We start from the raw sequence: 23,995 nt of genomic DNA on the forward strand, positions 1-23,995 counted from the left end.
TTGAGAGAAGAACAGCGTTTTTTTTTATTTACCCCAAGGCATTGAAGCGGTGGATCTGTTGAGGGAAAAAATGAACCATTGATAATTGAACGGACGGTGGAAACAGATTTCCCTCCCCGAGTTAGAAAAGAGCAAGGTCAAAATTCGTGTTAAGCAACGTGAAACATTCAGCGTGGATCAGACGATGATTAAGATGGGTGGTACTGTTCATGCTACAGTACCAACCCATCCAAAATTAATATATTGATAATTTCAAATTTCATCCTTTTTTAACGGGATTTTAAAAATTGTCCAAACTCATGAGCAGAGTTATAAAATGCAGTTTCTATGCGGTATGCAGAAGGCCACCGCATACCGCATATACGGTATACAGCCGCATATGCGGATTTTAAAATAAGAATTCATATATATTTGGAAGCATAATCTCACAACAGGAATAAGAATACACTTATACACATGTTTGTAGAACTATTTTATATCCATTATTCTCTAATATAAAAGCAACATACATATATAAGAATACACAACAATAAGATAATAAAAGCATATATATTTTAAAATCCATTGATTCAAAAAGCTCACAACAAGAACTTTATGCGGATCATATGCGGTATACAGATCATATGCAGTTTATATGCGGATCATATGCGGTATGTAGTCAAATTATGCGGTCGAATATGCGGCCGCATACCGCATATGATCTGCATATGCGGAACCGCATATTAGACCGCATATTAATTATCTATGCGGTTCGAAACCGCATACGCATATGCGACCGCTTAGGCCGCATTTTGTTACACTGCCGGTGAGAATCTCATCAGTTTTATAGAAACTTTCCAGTTATTTTCACACCGGATCCAGAATTGGGACCGGTGAGATTCTCGCCAGTTTCAAGAAAACTAACCCGTGAGATTTTCACCGGTTCCAAACATTTCATATTTAGCCCCCTTCTCGCAACGAAAAGAGAAGAAGAAAGGAGGAGAGGCGGTCATCTTTATTAATACCCTACAGAGGCGGGTCACACCACTAGCAGACCCCCCCCCCTCCCACACACTGGCGGTCCTCTTTTTTTTTAGAGATCTTAGTATTTTGATTTAAATAATTTTGTGAAGAAAATGTTTTCTTGTTTAGAGTGTATGCCAAAAAATAAGACATTTGATATATTTATGAAGTGGATGTCATAACTCTTTATAACTTTGATTTTATTTGTCAGTTGGATATCACAAGTCTAAATATAACACTAATTAAGGACTTGTCCTTTATTCAAAAATTTCCAAGCTCTGACAGTTTGTTGATCTTCTTCTCTTTATTTATGGTACTAAAACAGTAGTTTAGAGCTACTAAAATATGTTCAAATCTCAAATTAGATCTCTGTCCATGCACAAAGCACCCTAGACTGATCTCTGATATGGTACCAAGTCCAAACTCAGCAGCCAAGCACTAGGCAAAGGCCACTGGTACAGTGCAATGCACTAAAAATATCAAATTTGACTTTTGCTGGTAAATCAGCAAGTATGGATTGATACAGGGACTAAACTGTAAAAGTGATTATATCATCATATAGAGCATTCAAAAATACACAGAATTAACATAAATTTCAACTTATTTGGATTTTTCTACAATTAGTTATGAATTTCCAAAGTTTAACTTTCGAAAAAACTTTAAACAACCATAACTTTAAACAGCCATACTTTACATATATACATATACATATGTAGAGATGGGCTACGGTGAGTTGCGAAGTAAAGCGACTATTTGACTTTCCACTCATATTTTGCGATTTTAAAGTTCAAAATGTCGATCCGAACCGTTTATCTTGTTCTCCATATTGAAATGTGCTTGGAGACCAAATTTTACATTTTTTTGGAATTTGTTTACTATTTATTAAGCAATTTTGAAAGTCGCTGATCTGATGGTCCAGAAAATTTTACTGTTTTTTACTGTTCACAGCAAAACAGCAATTTTCAAAAATGCTTAATAAATAGTAAAAAAATTCCAAAAAATGTAAAATTTGGTCTCCAAGCACATTTCAATATGGATTAAACATCTAACAGTTCGGATCGGTCGTTTGGACTTTCAAAATAAAAATACAGCGTGAAGTAGAAATGTGTTTTACTTCTCAACTCACCGTAGCCCATCTCTACATATGTATATATACACACATATGTAAAGTTATGGTTGTTTAAAGTTTTTTTGAAAGAGCTAGTGGTGGGCGGTCTGCTAGTGGTGTGACCCACCTCTGCAGGGGGCGGTCTGGTGGATTTTTTGGGCCGCCCGTGGGCCTGACGGTCGGAGCAGTTTAAAAAAAAAAAGATGGCAGAGACATTTTTAAAATTAACTTTTTTATTGTAGGGTATTAATAAAAATGGCCGGAAGAGAGGCAGCGAACCAATTTTAAAGAGAGGCATCGAAAAAGATTAATGGCATCACAGAAAAAGAGATTGAGGCTACTTTTTTATTTATAAATTAGTTTAGGATATTTATAATTAATTTAGAATGTTAGTTCAATAATTTAGAATATCGTTTAGAATAATTTAGAAAATTTTAAAGCGGTTTAGAATATAGTTCGAATAATTTAGAAAATTTCAAAATGGTTTAGAATAATTTAGAAAAATCTAAAATGGTTTTGAATAATTTAGAAAATTCTAAAGTAGTTTAGAATAATTTAGATACGTCCAAAATGGTGTATAATAATTTAGAAAATTCCAAAACAGTTTAAAATATTACCTGAATAATTTAGAAAATTTCAAAATGGTGTAGAATAATTTAGAAAATTCTATAATAGTGTAGAATAATTTAAAAAATTCCAAAATGGTACCGAAATATTTTAGAAAATTCCAAAATGGTTTAAATTGTTGCCCGAATAATTTAGAAAATTTCAAAATGGTTTACAATAATTAGATAATTCTAAAATAGTTTAGAATAATTTAGAAATTTCCAAGATGGTTCCGGATAATTTAGAAAATTCCAAAATGATTTAGATTGTTGCCCGAATAATTTAGAGAGGGAACTGAAAATTTTGAATGAATTTTGTAGTATGGCAGACGAAGTACCTGATGAAGTAGAGGGAGAGGATGAAATACTGGAAAAGACGTTTAGCGTGTTGGATTGTGTCATAATCTACTTGTCTGTTTGATTAGATTTGCAAAACATATATTTATTGAATTTAACAATTTCCTTGAGTTGAGATATGTTCAGGTTTATAAGATTTAGAATTGCAATAAGATTACTGAGGTTTTTTTCCTTTGTTCTTGAGATAACTGACTGCACCATTATTCCAAGAAAGACTAAGATTTCATAATTAATATATACTTTTCACAAGCTTTCCAAAAAGTGGCTATATACCGAAATCGGATACTCGAGCGTCAAGATACGCCTATTTGAAGATTGCTGAAGTTCCACAACGGTTGATGACCATTGTAACGGTCCATAGACCGTTGTGACGGTGCCACAACGTTTAGCCTCTGGATTTTTGGCAGAAAAATGGACTTCGGAAATAAATTTTTCTGTTACACAACGGCTCCGGACCATTATAACGGTTTAATTCTAGCAGCATGTACACCTTTCGTATTTTGACTGCCGTTTGGTCATACGAGCTATAATTTGAGTGAATCAAATCTTGAAATTTTTAAACGAGATCTACAACTTTAATGTTTTAACTTTATTCAAATTATAAATATATGGGTCACTAAGGACCGTGGAAAACAGACGTCAGATATGGTAACGTCTATACAAAATTATACTAAAACAAACTAAATAACAAATATTTAAATCCTCCTTTAAAAAAATAATATGATGCCAGGCTTCTTTACGTTTAATTCGGTGATATAATTTGGTCAATATTGTTTTTTTTTTTTTTGAGTTTTAGAAAATAAGTCGGAGAATAAGTTTTGTTCGTGTGGAAGATGCTCTTAAACTTAAAATTCGATATCGCGTGTCATTTCAGATTCGCTTGAGAAAAAGGCAGTTTAATTTTGGAAAGATTAAATTATAATAATTAATTAAGATGTGATGGATTGTTAATTAGAACAATTGATATGGCCTGTCATAATTATAAGAATAATAATTGGGATCGATTAGCTAGATATATATATTCGGATTGACTTGAATTCCATTTGACATGCACTTGAAATTAATCATAAGTGACAAATTAAATGGGCCATGCACCCCATATATAATATAATATAATATAATATAAATCTGAGAAATGAAAAAGAAAAAGAAAATTATATATTTAGATCAAGCAGTCTGTCTTTGACGGTAAGCGGCGAAAATAGTTGATTACTGGTGATGGCATTGATGTATACCTGAGTCTTGGGTGCCTCATGATGTAGAAAGCATGAGAAAGCAACAATATCTGAAACGGTGCCACATATGTTATGATCGCCATGCATAGACACCAGCACAAGAACATTGCCGTTGCTCGCGGGTCTCTCCATGTGACCACTGCTTGAATTCTCTCCCCATGCATTGCAAAATCCCCTACAATTGTTTGTATCCTACCAGCCAGACTCCTCAGTCTGTCATACCTCATCCTCACTATCTCCGGACTCTGACTCGTTGGAAATGTATCAAACTCCTCTGCCAATTCATCTTCATGAATCGTCTCCGCAAACGATATTTTCGTGTTCATGTGTGCCGGATACTGTGGCCGGTACCGATACTTCCACAGGCAAATCAAAAACATGTACAGAAAGCATGTCGGTAAAATAAGGTTCGGGAATGCAACAAGCATTGCAAACAAGATATGAATTAATGACGTTGTTACCGGGTTCTTCCACATGCATATATCATTCATCCAAGTCACCATTCTAAAGCAACCTGACAGAACTGTGATGAGGCGGTAGAAGTTCGCCCTGCTACGCCGCATGCTCCACAAGTGGGACCTCATATCACACATCTCCTCGACCACCTCCCTGCGTAGTGGTGGCTCCATACGGCTCATCCGATGAGCCACTATCTCCATCGCCCTTTCTCGGAGGTACTCTTGGTGAACCACATTCATTGGTTGTGCGTAATGCCCTATGGGTAGGTGGGGCCTCCCATAGTTGTATAGTAAGTTCGACCATGACGTGGCTGAAAACCGGATTGCCAAGTGGAGGTCTCCCATCTTCTTTACACCCGAATGGTGCAGCGAGATGAGCGGGTACGCATGGGTGTAGATCCTCTCAGTCTCCAGTGTTGATAACCGAATCCGTACCTTGCCGATTAGCAAATCTTTAGCTCCCTTTTCTATGAGGCAGTTGTGGAATACACAGATTGTGATCACCGTGCTGTGGTCATGGACGTCCCATGTGTACTGTTCGTTGAACCGTGGGCTCAGTTTGTTGATGATGGTGCGGGTCCGGCACCACTTGTCACCATACTTGGCAACACAGTAGGCGTCACATGTGCCCTTGTTGTCCTTCGACCTGCAATATAATTATATATATGTCCGTTACTAATTATTAATTTACATTAATTAATTTGTCCATTTTTTTTCAATTCCAGCTTCTTCTTTTTTTTGAAGGTCAGCTGCAACAATTCCAGCTTTTAGAATGAAATTCAAAGGAGTACTATTGGTTTGGTTGCTAGCCGTAAGACCTTCAATTCCATTAATTCACTCCAATTAATGGAGAAATTTATGAAGGTATATTGCATTGGCAAATTAAGACCTACTCGCAGATTAATTTTAATTTTGTACATTTAGAAATTAATAAATTATAAATTGCTGTATGTACATACCTCATCGGTGCAAGTCCCTCGGCTCTGAGAACACCGAGCTCGAGTAGCCCGATAGGCGGTCTCCAAAGATCTTTGGACGACGGCCGAAAGTCACTACTGTGGTGCGTCGACTCTGCCATTACATGATAGCCACCCTCATGGGTTACACAAAGGTTGATCTTTGCGGAGAACTTTTCTTCCTTTATCTCCTCGGATGCTGACCTCTTCAGATCGTACCAGCTTGCCGGGATTCTTTGGTCATGAGCATTGCGTCTTGCACACTCTCTTAGAGGGAGATGGCAGATACCAATCACCTTATGTTTGTTGACCTCAATGTGTTCTTCGACCGATAGTTCGAGTACTTCCTCAAACGGCTCGGCACATACGAACACGAGGTGCTCATTCCATTCATAATTAAGTGTTGTGGATCGACAAACCTTTGTCTTTAGCAATTGATTGCCAACCCTGGCCTTGACAAACACTTGCCCATGTGGTGACCTATTGGTGGCATAAATATCTTGTGCATTGAGAACGTGAACTCGAGTGTACCATAGTCGGGGCGAGGGGTATACCTTGCCTTTGATAAGAGTGTTTATGCTAGCATCCACGCTGTAAGCATCCTCAGCATGAATGGCACTGGGGAAGCACTCGTCAGCCTGGGTTCCATGCCATACTGCCAGCATGAGCTCACCGGCAATTCGCTTCCCCTCCTTGTCCGCAAGGCGGTACCACTGTGGTGCCAATGGGCTGTCGGGTGGTACACGTGTGGGGATTTCCGCCAAATCAAATCGGGAATAAGCGACACGTTCATCCTGCGCAAGACCTTTTGAACCAAGCCAGACCTCCAAATGTGAGGCCTGTATCTGCTCTCTGGTAAATGCGAACACCTCGTTCCATTCCGGGTGGTGATTTTTCTCAAAATGCCGTGTCGTTCCCTTGAAGTTACCGAGACGTAACTCTACATATGGGTTGATGCTCCCGGAAAAGCCAGGCAGTTCGCGTGCTTTCACGACACGCACATAGAGGTAACTCATCTTCTCCACGAGATCGTAAGCACCAGGTTTATTTGAGGCAAACATACCGCCACCAAGCCTCGGTGCAGTTTCTCTAAGCATGAAGTCAGTCGACTGAGATGCAGATGCTGCAGAAAAGGATCGGACATAGCGTGCTTGCTCAGAAGGTGCACCCATCTCTGCTTCTCAGGCCTAAAAAGATGCAGGATGAATGTTTTAGCTTATTTGATGAACAGGCCGTTGGTAAGAAGAGGGATGGTTAATCAAATGTGCATCAGTTTAGAGTTGGAAGTGCAAAAACAGGAAACACAAGTGAGAGGTGTGGTAGAAAGGAGGCTGGGTCTGGGAAGTTAAATAGGCTAGCTAGCTAGCTGGGCTTTTTTTTATAAATTTTAATCAGCGTTTAATTTAATTATTTCTACGTACATCGATCCCTTTCTGTTAAGATATATAAATTTGTGGGTTTCATTGGTTGCCATGAGGTCACAGGCACTATGATGTATGATCCAAGCAAGTAGTGTTAATTTTTGGGGGGCTTTCGCTGGGGGTGGATAGGAGAGCCACCTACTGAAAGGAGCTAGCACTGGATTAGTTAAAACTTAAAAGAGCATGCAATGCAATGCAAGGATAAACTATAAAGATTAATTAAAGAGGTTAAGTAGCATAGATTTGTTCAGAGGAAGATACAACGGATCAACAAATCAACACTTTTGTCAACCACCTGTTGGCTGTTGGGCTACTTAATTATTCGCAATAATTAAGTAGTTATATATGAAACTAGATATTTGTGATCTTGAATTAGCTGGTTTAGTTAGAGTTTAGAGATACTGTTCATGATACTTGTCCCGGACAGTACAGCTATGCAAGTTTGTTTTACCATCGTCTATATAAAAGATACTAGTATTGTGCCCGTGCACTACAACGGAGATATATTATAAAAGTCTGTTTGTTTGTCACATAATATTATACAATTATTTTTATTAATAAAATTGTTAAAAAAATTAATATGTTTACTATGTAAGATGTAATTTTTCATATATTAGTTAAAAATAATTTATATTAAAAAAATTGACCTATATAGCTTCTCTATTCCAAATGACTCTGAGTAGGTTTTGCCTTACAATCCAACTATCAGTAATAAAGATTATATCAAGGTGAGTAATGCTTCAGTTTTCTTCTTTCTCTTTCTCATATTGGGATTTTTTTACTTCATTAATTAGCAATAAACATACAAGAATCAGATACAAATTTAAAATAAAATAAATACAAAGAGCCCAATACATTTTTTTTATGAGAAACACTTGGGCATTTGTATTGATAAGAAAGTACTGTCACATCTCCTACATTACATACAATTAACAGTAAAAGGAAAAATAAACTATCCTAGGCCTCTCATAGTAATTCATGCTTCCCATGTGAAGAACCTTTGGTCCATCAATTTATCAAGTTGCAGTTCATTTATGCATTTGTTACTTCCATATTCATCCAGCATTATACCTGACCTTCTTGCATGATTTGCCAGCGCATGGGGTGCCTTGAGTGCTTCTCTTGTGACATATCCAATGCTTATAAGTTCCTTCATCTGCTGGTATTCCTTAACACATGCCAGCACTGTTTCTGTGGATTTCCAAGATGACAAATCCCGTAACTCTTGGGTATCAATCAAATTAACCAGGTTTTTGCAATCAGGTAGTATTTTAACCTTCCTACAGTTTTGTGTACCCCATTGTCTACCAATTTTATGCATCGTTTTTGCTAGTGCCAAGCACTCTGCATGAAAAGGAGATCTTCTGCCCTCATTTGTCCTCCCCACACTTCCATCAGATGTCCCTTCAATCGAAGAACGCTGCACCCCATCCCGCTCTTTTAGACACTTCCCATGAAGCATCTATCAGTACCACTTTGTCATACTCCTTTACTGGTGCTGGTACACAGTCCTTTGTACCAATACATTGAGCTAATACAAAGAAGAAAAATATTACAAGAAAGCAGAAAAGTCCCTAACAATTTAAAATGACTGAAAATAAAAAATTGTAAGTTGGATCAGTAGAGATAAAATCCACCTCCAGCACATGCCATGTTATTCCAAAACCGTACCAGTACCGTGTCTTCAAATTGTACCCGGTCCGTATCATACCAGTATCAGGTCTTCCTGTACCAGTTCACCATGTTGTGTCTTTTTCGGTATTGTTCCAGTACCGGTTCCTATGCATACCAGTCGCCATTTCATCATCACGGCATCAGTTTTATGCATTGTTTCCATCTAGTACGGTAATGTCATTCCTGATTTGAACTTAACAAGCAATTAAATGCTCTAATATGCTATTCCCTTCGCATTTAATGCTCTAAAAATAGCTGTTATTTTTCAAGTAATAGTAGAAATAAATGGTTCAACTAAAGACTGACAATAACTGTTATTATTCAAGTGTTTTTACAGGTTCATCAAAACCTTCATAATTTGTTATAGTTAGATATCAAGATTGAAACCAACACCAATATGCAATTGAATACAAATCCTACAAATCCTTTTAAACCAGCAATTTGCCATGAATTTTTCGCTTTAATTTTTTTGTAACCTTGTTGTTATCTCCAATTCCTACCAACCTATTGCTATTCTCCGTCTATAAGGTATCAAGTTCAAGTAAATTGCATTATTCATTAATCTAGGTACTCATTTTAGGATGACTGTAATAGAGATTCAAGTAAAAAGATCCGAGTGTATGTAGTTTTTTTCTTTACAACAGCAATTTGAGGGCACGACAGCTCCTAGGTTATCAGATGGTAATTTTACTTTATCTTTAAAGTACCTGACGTGAAAGCACAGTGGTGTCGTCAAGATGGGCAAAAGTAGTAGCAGAAGCAGGATCTGTCAAGTCATCAACAGGTACATAGATAGCCTGGATAAAGGTGATCACTAGTGGAAAACTTGGAATTAGTATCAGTTGTTTATGGGTATTAGTGTCGGACTTTAGGTGACACTAATGGGGCTGATAGTAATACTTCTAATTAGCCGACACTAAAAGTAATTATTAGTATCGCATTTTTAATAAAGAGCTGACACTAGATTTTTTTTTTTAAAAAAAAAAAATAAATCTTATTATTTGGCCAGCTACCATATATTTTTGCTGGCCTATATATAAAACAAGCAGTCTGAAATAAAGATATCAAATAACACATCCTAATTTACAAATAACACTCACTAGATAAAATATCACATTTACAAAATCAAAGTTTATCATTATTCAAGACACAATTTCATAAATCTAGAATCAGTAAAAAAAAAAAAAACTATAATTTTACTAAAATCAAATCAGCGGGTACAATTCACCTATAATTTTACTCAAAAATACTTATCTAGGACTTAATCAAATCGCAACGAACTCCTCTCCTCGTCAGTAGCAAGATCGCTATAATAGAGTAAACCATATATTCATGAAATGATTCTGAATAAGTGTAGGTGCAATTTCAGGAAATAAAATGGCTAACTAGAATTTTGTAAGACAATATAAAAAAAATCATTTGAAAAGATGGCTAAAGGATATAGAACACCTTTTTTCTTAGACGACTTTTTCTAATAGCCTCTCTGTTTTGTGTAAGTCTTCTCTATGCTCTTTTGAATGGACCTAGCTGCATAATCCGAAGGCAGAGAGCAAATGAAAGAGGGTTAATACCCTGTGAATTGATGCTCAATGAATGCCTTATATGCCACTGTCTTGATGAAAGAAATGTGAAATATGATTATGTCAACTAATAAGGATCAAATTGCAAAATTGTCATGCTGCTGGTATAAGAAACCCCATATAAATAAGTAGGACTTGATTATAAATATAAAAAATGTGTAGATATATACCTCCAAAATTGAACAGTCATATGTTCTTGACCGCAGAGCTCCATAGAAATCTAGCGCTATATAAAGAGAGCAAATTTGGTGTTAATCTTAGCACTGATAATTTTACCAGAAAAATTACCAAACTACCCTTCAATAGTTATTTCTCATGACAGAATCCATAGGAATTAATTGTGAATTATATTTAAAAACAAAAAATGGGATTAAAAAGATTACATTGGTTTGGAAATGTGTCGACTATGCATAAAACATCATCTCTTGAAATACCATCTTTTGTATACATCCGATGAACTATGTTTACAATATCCTCTCAATCTGGCTGCCTGAGTCAATTATTTAATTTATCACAAATGTTACATTTAGGTACAAGGTTATGATAGTAATTGTTACAGAGAAGCATACCAGTAAAATTTGTCCATGGACCCGTCACATCAGAATCTCTCCATTTCTGGCCAATGCTAACTCTTGTTGGATTATCTGATAAATTCATTAGTGTGCCTACCACTATCTGGTTATTCACTGTCATTTGTGTGTTTCCTGTCAATTCGTTCAAAGTATTATATAAAAAATTATACTTGCAACAAATTGCATTAATAGTTAAAAAAAATTATATGAAGAACGAACCAAATCTGCCAAGACCAACATCTATATCATTGATCATTAAGCAGCTCATCTTTCCCTGTTCAAAGTATATTAATTAAGTAAACTACAATTAACCAACTTGAGAGGCGGTTCGGTAGCTATCACGTATAAGTCTTCCAGGCTCTCCTGCATCAAGATTCGTTCTAGAATGACTTGACTTGAATAGTCACAAACTAATTTCTTGTTTTCAAAATTAAACTTGAAATTTGAATTTAGAGGTAATTACCAGTTCTCTCATATTAAAGTTCTCCTGCCGACATGATAACAGGTTCGACCCCCATAGCACGGAAAATTAACTCAGTTTGACATGTCTTTCCCTGACCTTTACCACCCCATATCCCTACATTTTTTTTATTTCCCAAAAAAAATGAAAAATTAGAGATAAATTGACATAATATACGTGACAAGATACAGAATTAGATTAAGGTTAATTACCTAAAATTAAAGAAACTTTGATGTCTAGAGTATGTGCCAGGTAGTTCTTGGCAATATGACAAGCTGCAACAAATAAAAAAGATAGATATTGAAATGAATTAGAAAATGGCTGAGGATACCTCATAGATGATGATGAACTTACCAACTTCAACCTGAAAATGAAAAAATTCTCAAATTAACCAAAATGGTGAACCAGATCAGTACCAGCTGGACAGAGATGGAAATGCTGAATTGCTGAATCGATGAGATGCACCCAGTGGCGTATCCAGGATTTTCATTATTTGTAGGCAAAATAAATTATTATTATATTAATAATTATTATTATTTTATTTAAATAATTAAATAATTTTCATTGGAAGCGGAATCGGTAATTAACCATGAATTAAAATCAAGAAAATTGGTAGAAATCCATTGAATTAGATCGAAAACTCGATTTTTTTGAAAGTTTACTTTGAAGCATAGTTCACAAGACTCTTTTATTAAAATTCAGCTCATTTTGAATAGTTAAACATAATAAAAATATTTTAATGCATTACATTAAATTTAAGTATATTACTTTATAAAATATTTTAGTCTATTCCTTTCACAAAAAATAACAAATTTGTGGTCCCACGATCATACCATTCTTATTAACCTTCTTCTTGTTGGAATATTTCAAAATAGATTGATGAAAGACTATCAAAATTGTAACGACTCGGCCAATTTCACTAATCAAGAGTTTTGACTCAGTCAGGAGTAGACAAAACTCAAATCCAGAGATAGACAAAACCTAAATCCAAACCAACTATATACGAACTTGGTACCGTATTTCAAAATCCAGGGGTAGGCGGCTGCCTACCCCTGGATACAGGTGGCTCCGCCACTGGATGCACCCACTGCAATCGATGGAAAAGAGAGATGCGCAGAGAGGCAGAGGGTGGTGCGCGGCTTACACGGAGGGAGAGGCGGAGGGCGGTGCGCGGTTTACACATAGGGAGAGGAGGAGGGTGGTGCACGGTTTACGCGGAGGGTAGTGCGCGGAGGTGAACGAAAAGGTGGTGTGCGGGAGGCGAACGAAAATGAATAAACCCTAAATGCTCGAGAGGTGAAGGAGGCGCGTTTTGATACGAACGAAAAGGGTGCGCGGGACTGACAATGCGAACAATTAGTGTCAGCTGACACTAATAATTTAGTATCGGCTAAAATTAATAATCCGAGACACTAAGTATTAGTATCGTCTGATTAATTATCTGACACTAAGTGTTAGTGTCGGCTGTTGATAAATGACCGACAGTAATTATTAGTTATTAGTGTCGGCTCTTTATAAACAACCGACACTAAGTATTAGTATCGGCTAAAATTAAAAATCCGACACTAAGTATCAGTTATTAATGTCAGCTAATTATAAACAGCCGACACTAATTGTATTAGTGTCGACTTTTTGTAATCGAAAAGTCTGATACTAAAGTATTAGTGTCAGCTTTTTGAGGCAACACTAATTATACATTCTCCACTAGTGGATAGACCCCTTCCTAATTGTGATAATACGCTCTTGCAACCCTCCAAGATCAATGGCAAGGGTTGGCTGATAACCCACAGCAGATGGGATACGACCCAACAAGGCAGACACCTCCGAATTTGCCTATATTTCAGTCAAAAATATATTATTCAAAAGACCATTCAAGTTGCCCAAGAGCAACAGATACGAAAGCAAGTTTAAACCGTTAAACATCATTCCAACAGAGGTTGACGGAGAAACAAAAATTCAGCAAATTCACTGAAAGTTTTGTGAACTTGGGTTAACCAATTTCCTTATTACTGAATTTCAAATCATAAAGTGCTTATTTTATTTTGTAAAATACATAATCCTAAAACGGTGCATATAGACCAGATACATGTACAAAATAAATAAATCCAGGTTGAGGAAAAAAGAACCGGAGTAAAACGGAAGATATTGTCGATAAAGAGAAGCACATCTAGACCTTCAGCATCACGGAAGTGCTCAGCAACAATCAGACCAGTTAGACCAACACGAGCACGGGCAGCAGGAGGCCCGTTCATCTGACCGTACTCAAGTGCACACTTGCTTTCAGCCTGTGATGCAACTACATCTGGTTAGATAAGAATCTTTTTCCCACCAAACGTCTACTACTCATTTTTCCTAAGCTGTACCAGTAGAATCTTAATTATCAGCTTCAGTTCAAACTTTGAATTTATAACAACAGAAGCACATTTTGAGTTTGAAATTAGGAATTATTCTGACAGGAAGGTACTGAAATTGAGGATTCTTAATAAACAATGAGAATACTATGTATAATACAAAAGAATTTCTGGATCAATTGTTTCCTTCGAATACGAATACCAGCTTTCAGGTAACTAATTTAATCAAATGTTATTTAATAAAAACAATAGAAAAATAATCATCAGATGGAAGTTTGTTAATGAAAAATGCTGTGTACACTCGTACAACTCCTCGCAAGGATCTTAGTCATTTATTAGTTGCTGCGAGTTTAAAATCTTATGTGATTACTCACTCAATTTGTGTCATCAACTAATTTTATTTTGGTAATTCAAGATCTGCCGTATACAGTTCAAAAAAAGGAAATGGTGATTTATGAGAAACTTTATTTTATTCTTTTGGATTGCTGTAACGCCTAAAGAGTATTAGTACTAAGAAAGAAGTAATGGAAAGAAATAAAATTGAAATAATTAAAAGAAATCAGAGGCGGAACCCTAAACCAGCTGAGAGGATTTGTGCTCCGTGATCCGGCTCAGAGAGAGAGAGAGAGATAGTGGGGGGAGTGTTTATGCTTAGTGCTCGGGTAAGAGAGAGAGAGAGAGAGAGAGAGAGAGTAAAAGAATAGAAAGAACCACAAAGACCAGGTATATTGAAACCTTCACATGTAAAATATCCGACACATTCAAATATATATAGCTGTACATGCCACACACTTCATTCTTCTAAACTAAAACCACACAAGGCAAATTAAGTAAACATTATATAGAGCAACTAACAAACCAGCTATTTTCATAACCTAAACCTAACCAACCCTGACTTCACTACACTGAAGCATATCCAGCTTCTTCGGCCTCCTGTAATACCTAAGCAACAATGAACAACACACCACACTCACTGACGATGCGGCCATGGCCGCACCGGCAAGCCACGGTGGCAATCTGAACCTGGTGAAAGGGAAGAGCGCTCCTGCAGCTATCGGTATACCAATAATGTTGTAACCAAGAGCCCACACGTAATTCATGCGAATGCGAAAGAGAGTCTTTCTCGAGAGATCTATTGCAGTTATCACATCCTCTAAATTACTTCTCATTAGGACTATGTCAGCTGCTTCGATTGCTATGTCTGTGCCTGCACCGATGGCCATTCCCACATCAGCTGAAACAAGTGCCGGTGAATCGTTGATTCCATCTCCTACCATTGCCACAACCTTGCCTTGCATCTGAAAAAATAAATAATACAACCATAAAGAAACTATATAATTGATTGTGTAGATAAAATATATAAATATAAGATTTTGAAATATCAAATTATAGAATTGTATTGGAAATTTTTTTACCTTTTCTTCCTACAACCGTTCAAGTTGATCTTCATATTAAATTGTGCTTGGAGACCAAATTTCACATTTTTAGAAAATTTATTATTAGTTTTTTCAAAATGTGAGTGTGAAGTAAAACACTCGTTTTACTTCATGAAGCACCGTAGCCCAACTCATATTATTAAATAATAATAATATTAATGTTAATGTATTTTTTTTGTTATGTTGCTTTTGCTGCTTTGCTAAATAACATTTGGACAAAAGCATTCAGCCTAAAATAGTAGCAAACATTTGTTTGCATTCCCGACTAAAGTTTGAAAAATTGTATTTTTTTTTTAAGTGAAATTACCTTTTTAGCAATGTCTGTGAGAAGGACCATATGTCAAATTCTGAATTTTCAGCAAATTGTTTGCAATTTGGATTAAATTTCTATTTTCTAAAAAGAAAATTTACAAAAATTTAACTGTTGGTTTAAGGATTCTTTATCCAAAAATGCTACTTGAAGATTCACAATTCACAAACTCATTCGTGAAAACACAACTAACAAAATTTTCAGGCCTCAGTTGATTATTATTACTATTAAACCACCAAACAAAAAAGATATTTATGTCCACTGCTCGGTATCTATTCTAATAAAAGAGGGACTGTCTACATACCTGAAGTTCCTTCACTTTCTGAGCCTTCTCTTCTGGTTTTGCCTCTGCAACTACATTCTTGATTCCAACTTCCATTGCAATAGCCTTTGCAGTGCCCCAGTTATCGCCGGTTACCATAATACTCTCCACCTTCATTGACCTCAGTAGGGATATCACCTCCTGGGCCCCGGGCTTCAGTGGGTCTGATATACCTATTATCCCAATAACCGCTTGATTTATTGCGACAATAATTCCAGTCTGTGCCAATTCCTCTGACTCCATAAGAATTTCAGATGCCTCATCTGAGATAGACACTCCTGACTCTATCATCAAGGTTTTGTTGCCTATTATCACATTTTTGTTTCTCACTGTGGCTTTGACACCTCGGCCGGTGACAGAAATGAAATCCCGTACCTCAGGCCTGATATAATTTTCTTCATCTCCTCTGAATTTTTTTGTGTATTGAACAATTGCTTTTGCCAGCGGATGCTCACTGTTTACCTGCCAGGAAAGACAAAATACAAGCTAATGTTAATGCTACGCTAGAGAACGTGATGATGTTAATCAATGTAAAATAAAATTCAGAGAAGAAATTAAATTACCTCAGCAGCAGCCACAATATCATAGAACTCAGGCAATGCCATAGTTTTAAGAAGCTTAGTTCGAACAACAACAGGTTTTCCAGTTGTTAGTGTACCCGTCTTATCAAATACAATACAATTTACCTACATGGCAGAGTAGCAAGGTGCATCAGCCAGAATAAAGTTTCATAAAATTAATATAGACATATTAAAAGCATCATCTATGCAGTAAATTAAGTACCTTATGTGCACTTTCCAATGCCTGACCTCCTTTTATCAGCACACCTTGAGAAGCACCGACTCCGGTTGCAACCATGACAGCTGTTGGGGTTGCCAAACCAAGAGCACATGGACACGCTATGACCATAACAGATATGCCGAATTGAAGCGCTAGTTGAAAACTATCCATTGAAGATGGAATCCATGATTTGTTGTACCAGTTAAATTTCCCAGCCAAAAACCATGCAAACCATGTTGCTAAGGCAAGAGCAATAACCTGGATTTTGGAAAAGATGCAGAAATTTAAGCCAAAATGTAATACAAAATTAGTTTTCACAAGAATACTAATACCTTATGATAGGATTTAAACTTAAACTCACCAGAGGGACAAAGACCTTGGAAATGCGATCGGCAAACTTCTGCACAGGTGCTTTTGCCATTTGTGCGGACTCGACCAGACCAACGATCTGTGATAAGGCACTCTCTGACCCGACATGTGTCACTCTTACATGCAACACACCATTCTCATTTACTGTTCCACCTATTACATTGTCTCCTTTCCTCTTCGCGACAGGTTGCGACTCCCCCGTTATCATACTTTCGTTTACATGACTCTGTCCCCATATAACAAATCCATCAGAAGCCACCTTTCCTCCAGGCATTACTTTTATCACGTCATTCTTTTGTATCAACCGGCTGTCAATCTCTCTCTCTTCCACAACATTTCCTTCGCTGTCATATGACAAAAGTGTAGCGGTATCAGGTGCAAGGTCCATGAGCTTTGCAATGGCCTCTGACGTTTTCCCTTTTGCCAATATCTCAAGGAATTTGCCTAGGAGGATAAAGGAAATGAGCATTGAACTCGTCTCGAAAAAATCGGTTCCCATATAGTCTTCTGATGTTGCAGCTCTTATTACTGAGTAAACTGAGTAAAAATACGCCGCATTCGTCCCCAATGCAATTAACACATCCATGTTTGCTGAACCATATCTCAAGGCTTTGTAAGCACCAGTATAAAACCTTCGGCCTATAACGAACTGAACAGGAGTGGATAAGATCCATCTCAAGAGTTCTCCGATAGTCAACATATTAACCACCTTTTTGTCAAGCCCCCTCTTGGTCCACGGGATGTACATAAACACCATGGAAGTGAGAAACACAGGAATGGTGAAAAGCAGACTCCATAAGAAAGAATAGAAATATTGTTTAATTTCATTTCTCCTATTCATTTCCCTTCCTTGTTCCTCGGGGAAAATCGATGCGCTGAGTCGACCTGCTCCAACAGACTCCGTGACTTCTATGAAATTTCTTGGGCCTGTTTGATCAGTCTTATAAGACAGAGTTATTTTGTGAAGTGTAAGATCAAATGTTGTATCTTCTACTCCAGGAAGTGCTTCAAGTGAGGTCTTCACCATATCAGCCAATTTCTCGTCAAGGACTCCATCTACTTTGAGATGGATTCGATTTATATCATCGCCGGTTGAAATAAGCATGGCTTCAAAACCAGTTTCTTCTACTACATGCATGAGTTGCACGGCAGTGACGGTTTTTGGGTCATACTGAATTTCAGCTTCTTCAGTTGCTAGGGCAACAACAGCTCTTTTTACACCTGGCACAGATTGTAAAGCAGATTCGACGGTCAATGAACATGATGTGCATGTCATGCCTTTTATGTGGAGTCTACATGTTAAAATTGACTTTTGTTGGAGGTCCTCTTGGAATAAGGTGGCTTTGACTTTGAACCCGACATCCTCAATTGTCTCCCCAATTTGTTCCTCCTGTCAGGAATTTATCCATTAGAGTAAATTTAAACAAGGACTTCAGGGTATATATATTAGGCATTTTTGGGTCTTGTAGGGCTACACATTTATATACATATATATGTATCTTCTTTTATGTTTTCAGAAGCAAAGTCAACTAGAACTATCTAGGTCTTATTAACTAGGTGTGATTGATTGATATGTGTGTTTGATTGAAGGCTCTTTACCAAAACTAGAAAGTTCTTTCCAAGCCATTCAAAAGTCAACTTAATGATAAAGTATATGTTTATGACTTAAATGATCTCAAATACAACTTAAAAAGTTAACATTCTTCTAGTTTTATATTAAATGGAGAAGGCCCACAAGGGCCACATCTTAGAAGTCATCCTAGTACATTAACAATTGTGCTAATAGGAAAGTTATATTCTAAATTAAGTCGGAAGTATTTTTCGTAGAGGGAAAAACCTTTCTTGTGCATAATATACCTTTCTGTAAATTAATAAATGTCACGGAAAATATACAACTTACCCCTCGTGTTTTTCCATGCTCCTTTTTTATTAGATATACGATTTTGTTTAGGATTAGACATTTTGGTACAAAACCAATGATTCCGTCCTTGGTATCTTTTGTTAGTCAAGAGAAGAAAGTGCAAGCTGAGAACAAAAGTCAAATTTAAGTATAATCTAAATCTAATTAACCCCATGTACACCTAAAAATCTTAAGATCTTTAAGGAGAAATTAGTTAATTATTTACTTCTTTTTCTGAGGGTTAGTGACTTTAAATGTCAACTAACAATTTCATTGATAAAAAACATATTAACAATGGGTCAAATGATCGTAATTCCTAAATCTACTCTTTTATTCTCATAAATCTTCTAAACTAATATAGTATTATAATCCTCATCTCGCTCCACGACCGGATCTGCTTCTTTGACCGCCGCTGCACTCCAACGGCAACCGGATCTACTCACCGTCGTGCTCCAATCGAGATGTTGATCATGTAATTAATTGCCATCTCGCTCCACGACCAATCCGCTTCTCCGACCGCCGGATTAATTAATTACTTCTTATAATACACAATAATCTAAACATGCATGGTTCTATGAAAATAAACTTTAGGACAAATAAAGATGCTATATGTGGTTTTAAACAATAAGATAAAAGATGTTGATGAGAAAATACGAGGTATGATATGAAATAAATAAATGAAAATGCGCACATCAATAATGTTATGGTTTCTCTTTCTAACTAAATTAAGAGAAAGCAACTAGCATTAATAGCATACCTAAAGGAATATGAAAGAAATAACCCAGATGGGAAATCATAAATACAAATGTCAAATCATAAGAATTCACTTATTAACGCAATCATACACATGCAATGAACAACTCCAACTCTCCAAGCAAGGTAATAACTAATAAGCAATTTTAGCACGGAAGAAACCTTTCATAATGTCACGATCGATCACAAAAACTTGCACTTACCTGTCTGTACCCTTGGAAAATTAGAATTTAATATTTGTATTATTGCTTGCTTTTGGGTCATTTATGATGTAAAACATCGATCCGTTTACTGGCAAGATCCTCTTGCCCCAGCACGCCTCAATTATGTACTTAAGAAGCATCCTGAATTTGATGATTACGGAGACTGATGTTTCATGAAATTAAATATCTTTTTTTTTTAATTATGAGATAATTTAATAGGTTACAATAAATAAATAAATAACAGTATTTCTCAAAATAGATATATATGTTATATAAGTGAAATTGCATAAGATATATAAGTGTAGGTTAGGTAGTATAATTATGTACATGTAGAAATTAAAAAAGAAATTAAGGAGTGGACTTACTGAAACAAAGGCAGGATAGAAGATAACTTGTGCACGATTATTGAGGACATCAACAGCGGCATCCTGTATCCCCGGAAGGCGTTTGATAGCTTTCTCAACGGACCCAGCACACGCAGAGCACGTCATCCCGACGACAGAAAACAGCGCCACCTTCCTGCTCTGCTGCTCCTCCAGCAACGTATACGCCTCCATGGCCATGGGGTACTTGAGCATAGAAGGATATCTGGGACGTGGCGACAAAACACGGCTTGTAGTTGTAGAGGCTCCGCCTCCGCCATCGCTTCGGAAGCAGGAGAGAAGAAACCCCTTACCCCTACTAGTTGTAGTTGTTGACATGATCATTCATTCAGCTTCGTTCGAGCCGAGGGAAATGAATCGTCGTTTGAATCGAATTAGAATTGTACGTAGAATTGGGGAGGGAGACATATAATTTATAATTATAATTATAATATGAGTGATCAAAGCGGCGGAAAGGTTAATTTAACCATGGCATCGGGCACGTCACGTGAACGAATCTTAAATAGTAGACCTCAACTAAGCCTATAAAAAGTTAAAACCTAAAAGATATGAGATTTAATGCATTACGATTTACCCAACTACATAAATTAATTGTCTAATACTCTAAAATTAATGATATCTCGTCTATTATTAAATAATAGAGTAAAGATGTTGTACCCCTTGAATCTGTCCCCTATCTGTCCCCCTAACAACATTTCTTTTTTGTTCCCTCACGTGGTCAAAACCCATTCTTTTCAATTTTCTCTTAGAAAGAAAAAAAAAATTCAACATAACTCAAAACTCACCATGTTCTTCTCCTCTACTGCTCGCCACCATATACCCACGCCGACAGTTGAGATGGCGATCAAGATCCGGCGAGGCGAGCGTGGTGCACCGTCGAGATCCGGCGAGGAGAGCGTGGTGCACCGTCAAGATCCGGCGAGGAGAGCGTTGTGCACTGTCGAGATCCAACGAGGAGAGCATGGTGCACCGTCAAGATTCGGCGGGGAGAGCACCATTGGAGGGGGTCCATGCTAGTCCAGCGAAGGTTGTCACAGTGCAACATATGAATATTTTATTAGTTAGATATGAATACTTCAGTTGTTAGATATGCATACTTCATGTTACATATGAATACTTCTTGGAAGAGGTGGGATGAAAGAGATGAATCTGACTTTAAATTTTGAATTGTATAAATTATTTCAAACATGTATGAATACTTTGTAATCGTCAGTATGAATAATTATTTAGTTAGATATGAATACTTTATTGTTTTAGATATGCATACTAGTCTATTGGGAATATTTCTTGGTCCCAATCTGGGCAGGTGTGAATATTATTAGTGTCAGATGTGAATATTGTTAGTGTCATGTGTGAATACTTCATTAGTTAGATATGAATAGTTATATATATGAATATTTCATTTGTTAGATATTGAGTACTTCATTAGTTAAATATGAATACTTCATTTGTTAGATATGCATACTTCATGTTAGATATGAATATTTCTTGGAAGAGGTGAGTGAGAGAGATGAATTTGACAATGAATTTTGAATTGTATAAATTATTTCGAACATTTATGAATACTTCGTAATTATCAGTATGAATACTTCTTGGAAGAGGTGGGGTGAGATAGATGAATCTAACTTTGAATTTTGAATTGTATAAATTATTACAAACATGTATGAATACTTCGTAATTGTCAGTATGAATACTTCATTTGTTTAGATATGAATACTTCTTTATTTATATATGAAGATTCGCTGTATTGGTCCCCAATCTTGGCAAATGTCGCTTTCAGACGATTGCGGTCCCCAATCCAGACTGTCACAAGACGTCAGCGGTCCCCCTGGTCGTTACTGGTAGGGGTGTTCATCGGTTCGGTTCGGTTGAAACCGAACCGAACTAGGCAAACCAAACTATCATTTCGGTTTCAAAAATAGAACCGAACCGAACCGAATTAGCCTATCAACCGAACCGAACCGAACCGAATCAAAGTTTTATTTCGGTTGATTCGGTTTGTTCGGTTCAAACCGAAGTACAAAAAATAACACCAGTTCTCATCTGTTTTCCCCAACCCAAACCAGCAAAATTGAAAACCAAATTCTATACCAGTAAATTAAAATAGCATACCAGGAAAAATATCAGCACATATAAAATTTACCAGAAACTAGAACCAAAAATTTTGACAAATCGCGATATCACAAAATTGAGAAAAGCTTAGAAAAGAATAAAGGGATTGATCTCATATATCATCATAGATCAAATCTGAGAAAGAAATCAACTAGATTAAAAGAATCAAATATAGAAATTAGGCAACGGCTGATTAGTCAAACATTATAAATAGATGTAAAAGATGTGTGTAAGAAATTAGAAAAAGCTATTTCATTTAATTTGTTGTTTCATCACTTCACAATACTAAGGCACATTGATGTTTAGAAGACTCAACTTAGACCCTCGATTTCAGATAAACCCACAGCCGAAGAACAGCTAAAAACGAGAGAAGAAAGAGAGAAAACTTAGAAAATTGTTTCAACCTTCAATCTAGTCTGTGCAAATGTAACTATGTAAGAAAGAGGTAAAGAGATTAAGAGAGATTGACAGTTGAAGAGGAGAATGGTTCGGTGATTTGACAGTAGTAGTCGTAGTAGTGTGGGTGTGGGATCGTGGAGCCTAGTCCAACTAGGGGCGTGGGTGAAGACAGAAGGCGTGGGAGAGAGGAGAAGCGATCTGAAGACCTAGTTCAACTAGGGGCGTGGGTGAAGAAGTTGTCGTAGGTATTAAGAGAAATAAACTTCGGTCGGTTCAGTATATTCGGATTTGAAATTTTTAAAACCGAACCGAACCAAACTTATTATTCGGTTTTGAAAAGTCAACCGAAACCGATCCAATAAACTAAAATAACCGAACCGTTTAAACCGAACTAATTCGGTTCGGTCCAAAACCAATTAAACCGAACCGTTTGAACACCCCTAGTTACTGGTCCCCTCCAGCTTGTGTTTACATATGACGAATGGTTATGATAATAAGTATGAATACTATACGTTTTGACTATTAATAAAATAACATTAATCTTGCTCTTTGGTGGTAGTTAGCACGTTTTAACTATTTTTTTGTCTTTTAGTGCGGGGGACAGATAGGGGACTGAAGTAGGGGAACTGTTAGTCGATCCCTAAATAATATTCAAATTATATAAAATTTTATCGGTAGGTTAATTATGTATATGCCCTACAGCACGTCCATAATTTTTTTAATTTTAATATTGCAATTGTTTGAATTTATTATTAAAATAATATTAAGATTTTTTTTAATTAAAAAAAACTGATAGAAGCTATTAGTGTACAGTAAAGTAAATGAAAAAAAACAACTACAGCACTGAAATTAGAGGTGCTATCGGGTCGGATCAGGTCCGGATACTATTATATTTGGACCTGTACCCTAAAAGTGTTCGGGTCCGAATTTCGATCCATATACTTATTTGTTTCAAATTGGGTTGGATCCGGATCCGGATACCTATCAACCAGAAGATATTTCGGGTCCAGTCTTTCAGTTCCGGATAGATAGATACCCATAACTTGTTTGTAGATTATCGGGTCCGGTTCAGATACGGGGCGGTTCCAGATACGGACCGGGTATATGTCACAACTCCAAAGCATTTGAAAAATCATTTACATTTAAATATAATAATTTCTTAAACATTTCATATCATAAATCATTATAATATAAATTAAAAACTACTGCAAAATAAAAATTAGAAAGTAAAATATTGGAGATGATGATT

The 23,995-nt window shown here is 36.5% G+C and overlaps 3 protein-coding genes across 4 annotated transcripts; all 3 read right to left on the minus strand.

Annotated features, from left to right (window-relative positions):
* Positions 1-4,234: 4,234 nt before the first annotated feature.
* On the minus strand, positions 4,235-7,013 carry LOC144570917 (FT-interacting protein 3-like). The gene is made up of 2 exons (XM_078320461.1): positions 5,725-7,013; positions 4,235-5,411 (listed from the first exon to the last, which is right to left on the minus strand). Exons 1-2 carry the CDS (start codon positions 6,891-6,893, stop codon positions 4,235-4,237), a joined length of 2,346 nt encoding a protein of 781 aa, XP_078176587.1. The 5' UTR covers positions 6,894-7,013.
* Positions 7,014-10,697: 3,684 nt separating this feature from the next.
* Positions 10,698-11,778, minus strand: LOC144570933 (ribulose bisphosphate carboxylase/oxygenase activase, chloroplastic-like). Its single transcript, XM_078320462.1, has 6 exons — positions 11,760-11,778; positions 11,641-11,703; positions 11,432-11,545; positions 11,188-11,242; positions 10,966-11,100; positions 10,698-10,886 (listed from the first exon to the last, which is right to left on the minus strand). The coding sequence occupies exons 3-6, from the start codon at positions 11,441-11,443 to the stop codon at positions 10,861-10,863; spliced, it is 228 nt and encodes a 75-aa protein (XP_078176588.1). The 5' UTR covers positions 11,444-11,545; positions 11,641-11,703; positions 11,760-11,778; the 3' UTR covers positions 10,698-10,860.
* A 2,724-nt stretch (positions 11,779-14,502) lies between these two features.
* LOC144570949 (copper-transporting ATPase HMA5-like) lies at positions 14,503-20,568 on the minus strand. 2 transcript variants are annotated; one of them, XM_078320463.1, is made up of 6 exons: positions 20,218-20,568; positions 16,989-18,386; positions 16,631-16,885; positions 16,411-16,533; positions 15,830-16,309; positions 14,503-15,077 (listed from the first exon to the last, which is right to left on the minus strand). In XM_078320463.1, exons 1-6 carry the CDS (start codon positions 20,557-20,559, stop codon positions 14,661-14,663), a joined length of 3,015 nt encoding a protein of 1,004 aa, XP_078176589.1. In that variant the 5' UTR covers positions 20,560-20,568; the 3' UTR covers positions 14,503-14,660. The 2 variants fall into 2 exon arrangements, with proteins under 2 accessions (XP_078176589.1, XP_078176590.1); XM_078320464.1 differs by having other exon boundaries at positions 16,989-18,217; positions 20,218-20,356.
* Between the last annotated feature and the right edge of the window lie 3,427 nt (positions 20,569-23,995).

The sequence above is a fragment of the Carex rostrata genome, chromosome 2, assembly GCF_964058835.1.
Source record: "Carex rostrata chromosome 2, lpCarRost1.2, whole genome shotgun sequence".
Lineage (NCBI taxonomy): Eukaryota > Viridiplantae > Streptophyta > Magnoliopsida > Poales > Cyperaceae > Carex > Carex rostrata.

What these genes read in the sequence shown, in the direction of transcription:
- LOC144570917 (XM_078320461.1), bottom strand. Translation starts at nt 6,893, where the DNA reads ATGGGTGCACCTTCTGAGCAAGCACGCTATGTCCGATCCTTTTCTGCA. An exon ending in GAGGGACTTGCACCGATGAG is followed by an intron (nt 5,412 to 5,724) that starts GTATGTACATAC and finishes ATTATATTGCAG; the next exon opens with GTCGAAGGACAACAAGGGCA.
- LOC144570933 (XM_078320462.1), bottom strand. An exon ending in TGTTGGTCTTGGCAGATTTG is followed by an intron (nt 11,101 to 11,187) that starts GTTCGTTCTTCA and finishes ACGAATTGACAG; the next exon opens with GAAACACACAAATGACAGTG. An exon ending in TCCATGGACAAATTTTACTG is followed by an intron (nt 10,887 to 10,965) that starts GTATGCTTCTCT and finishes TAATTGACTCAG; the next exon opens with GCAGCCAGATTGAGAGGATA.
- LOC144570949 (XM_078320463.1), bottom strand. Translation starts at nt 20,559, where the DNA reads ATGATCATGTCAACAACTACAACTAGTAGGGGTAAGGGGTTTCTTCTC. An exon ending in CATTGGAAAGTGCACATAAG is followed by an intron (nt 16,534 to 16,630) that starts GTACTTAATTTA and finishes TCTGCCATGTAG; the next exon opens with GTAAATTGTATTGTATTTGA. An exon ending in ATATTGTGGCTGCTGCTGAG is followed by an intron (nt 16,310 to 16,410) that starts GTAATTTAATTT and finishes CTTTCCTGGCAG; the next exon opens with GTAAACAGTGAGCATCCGCT.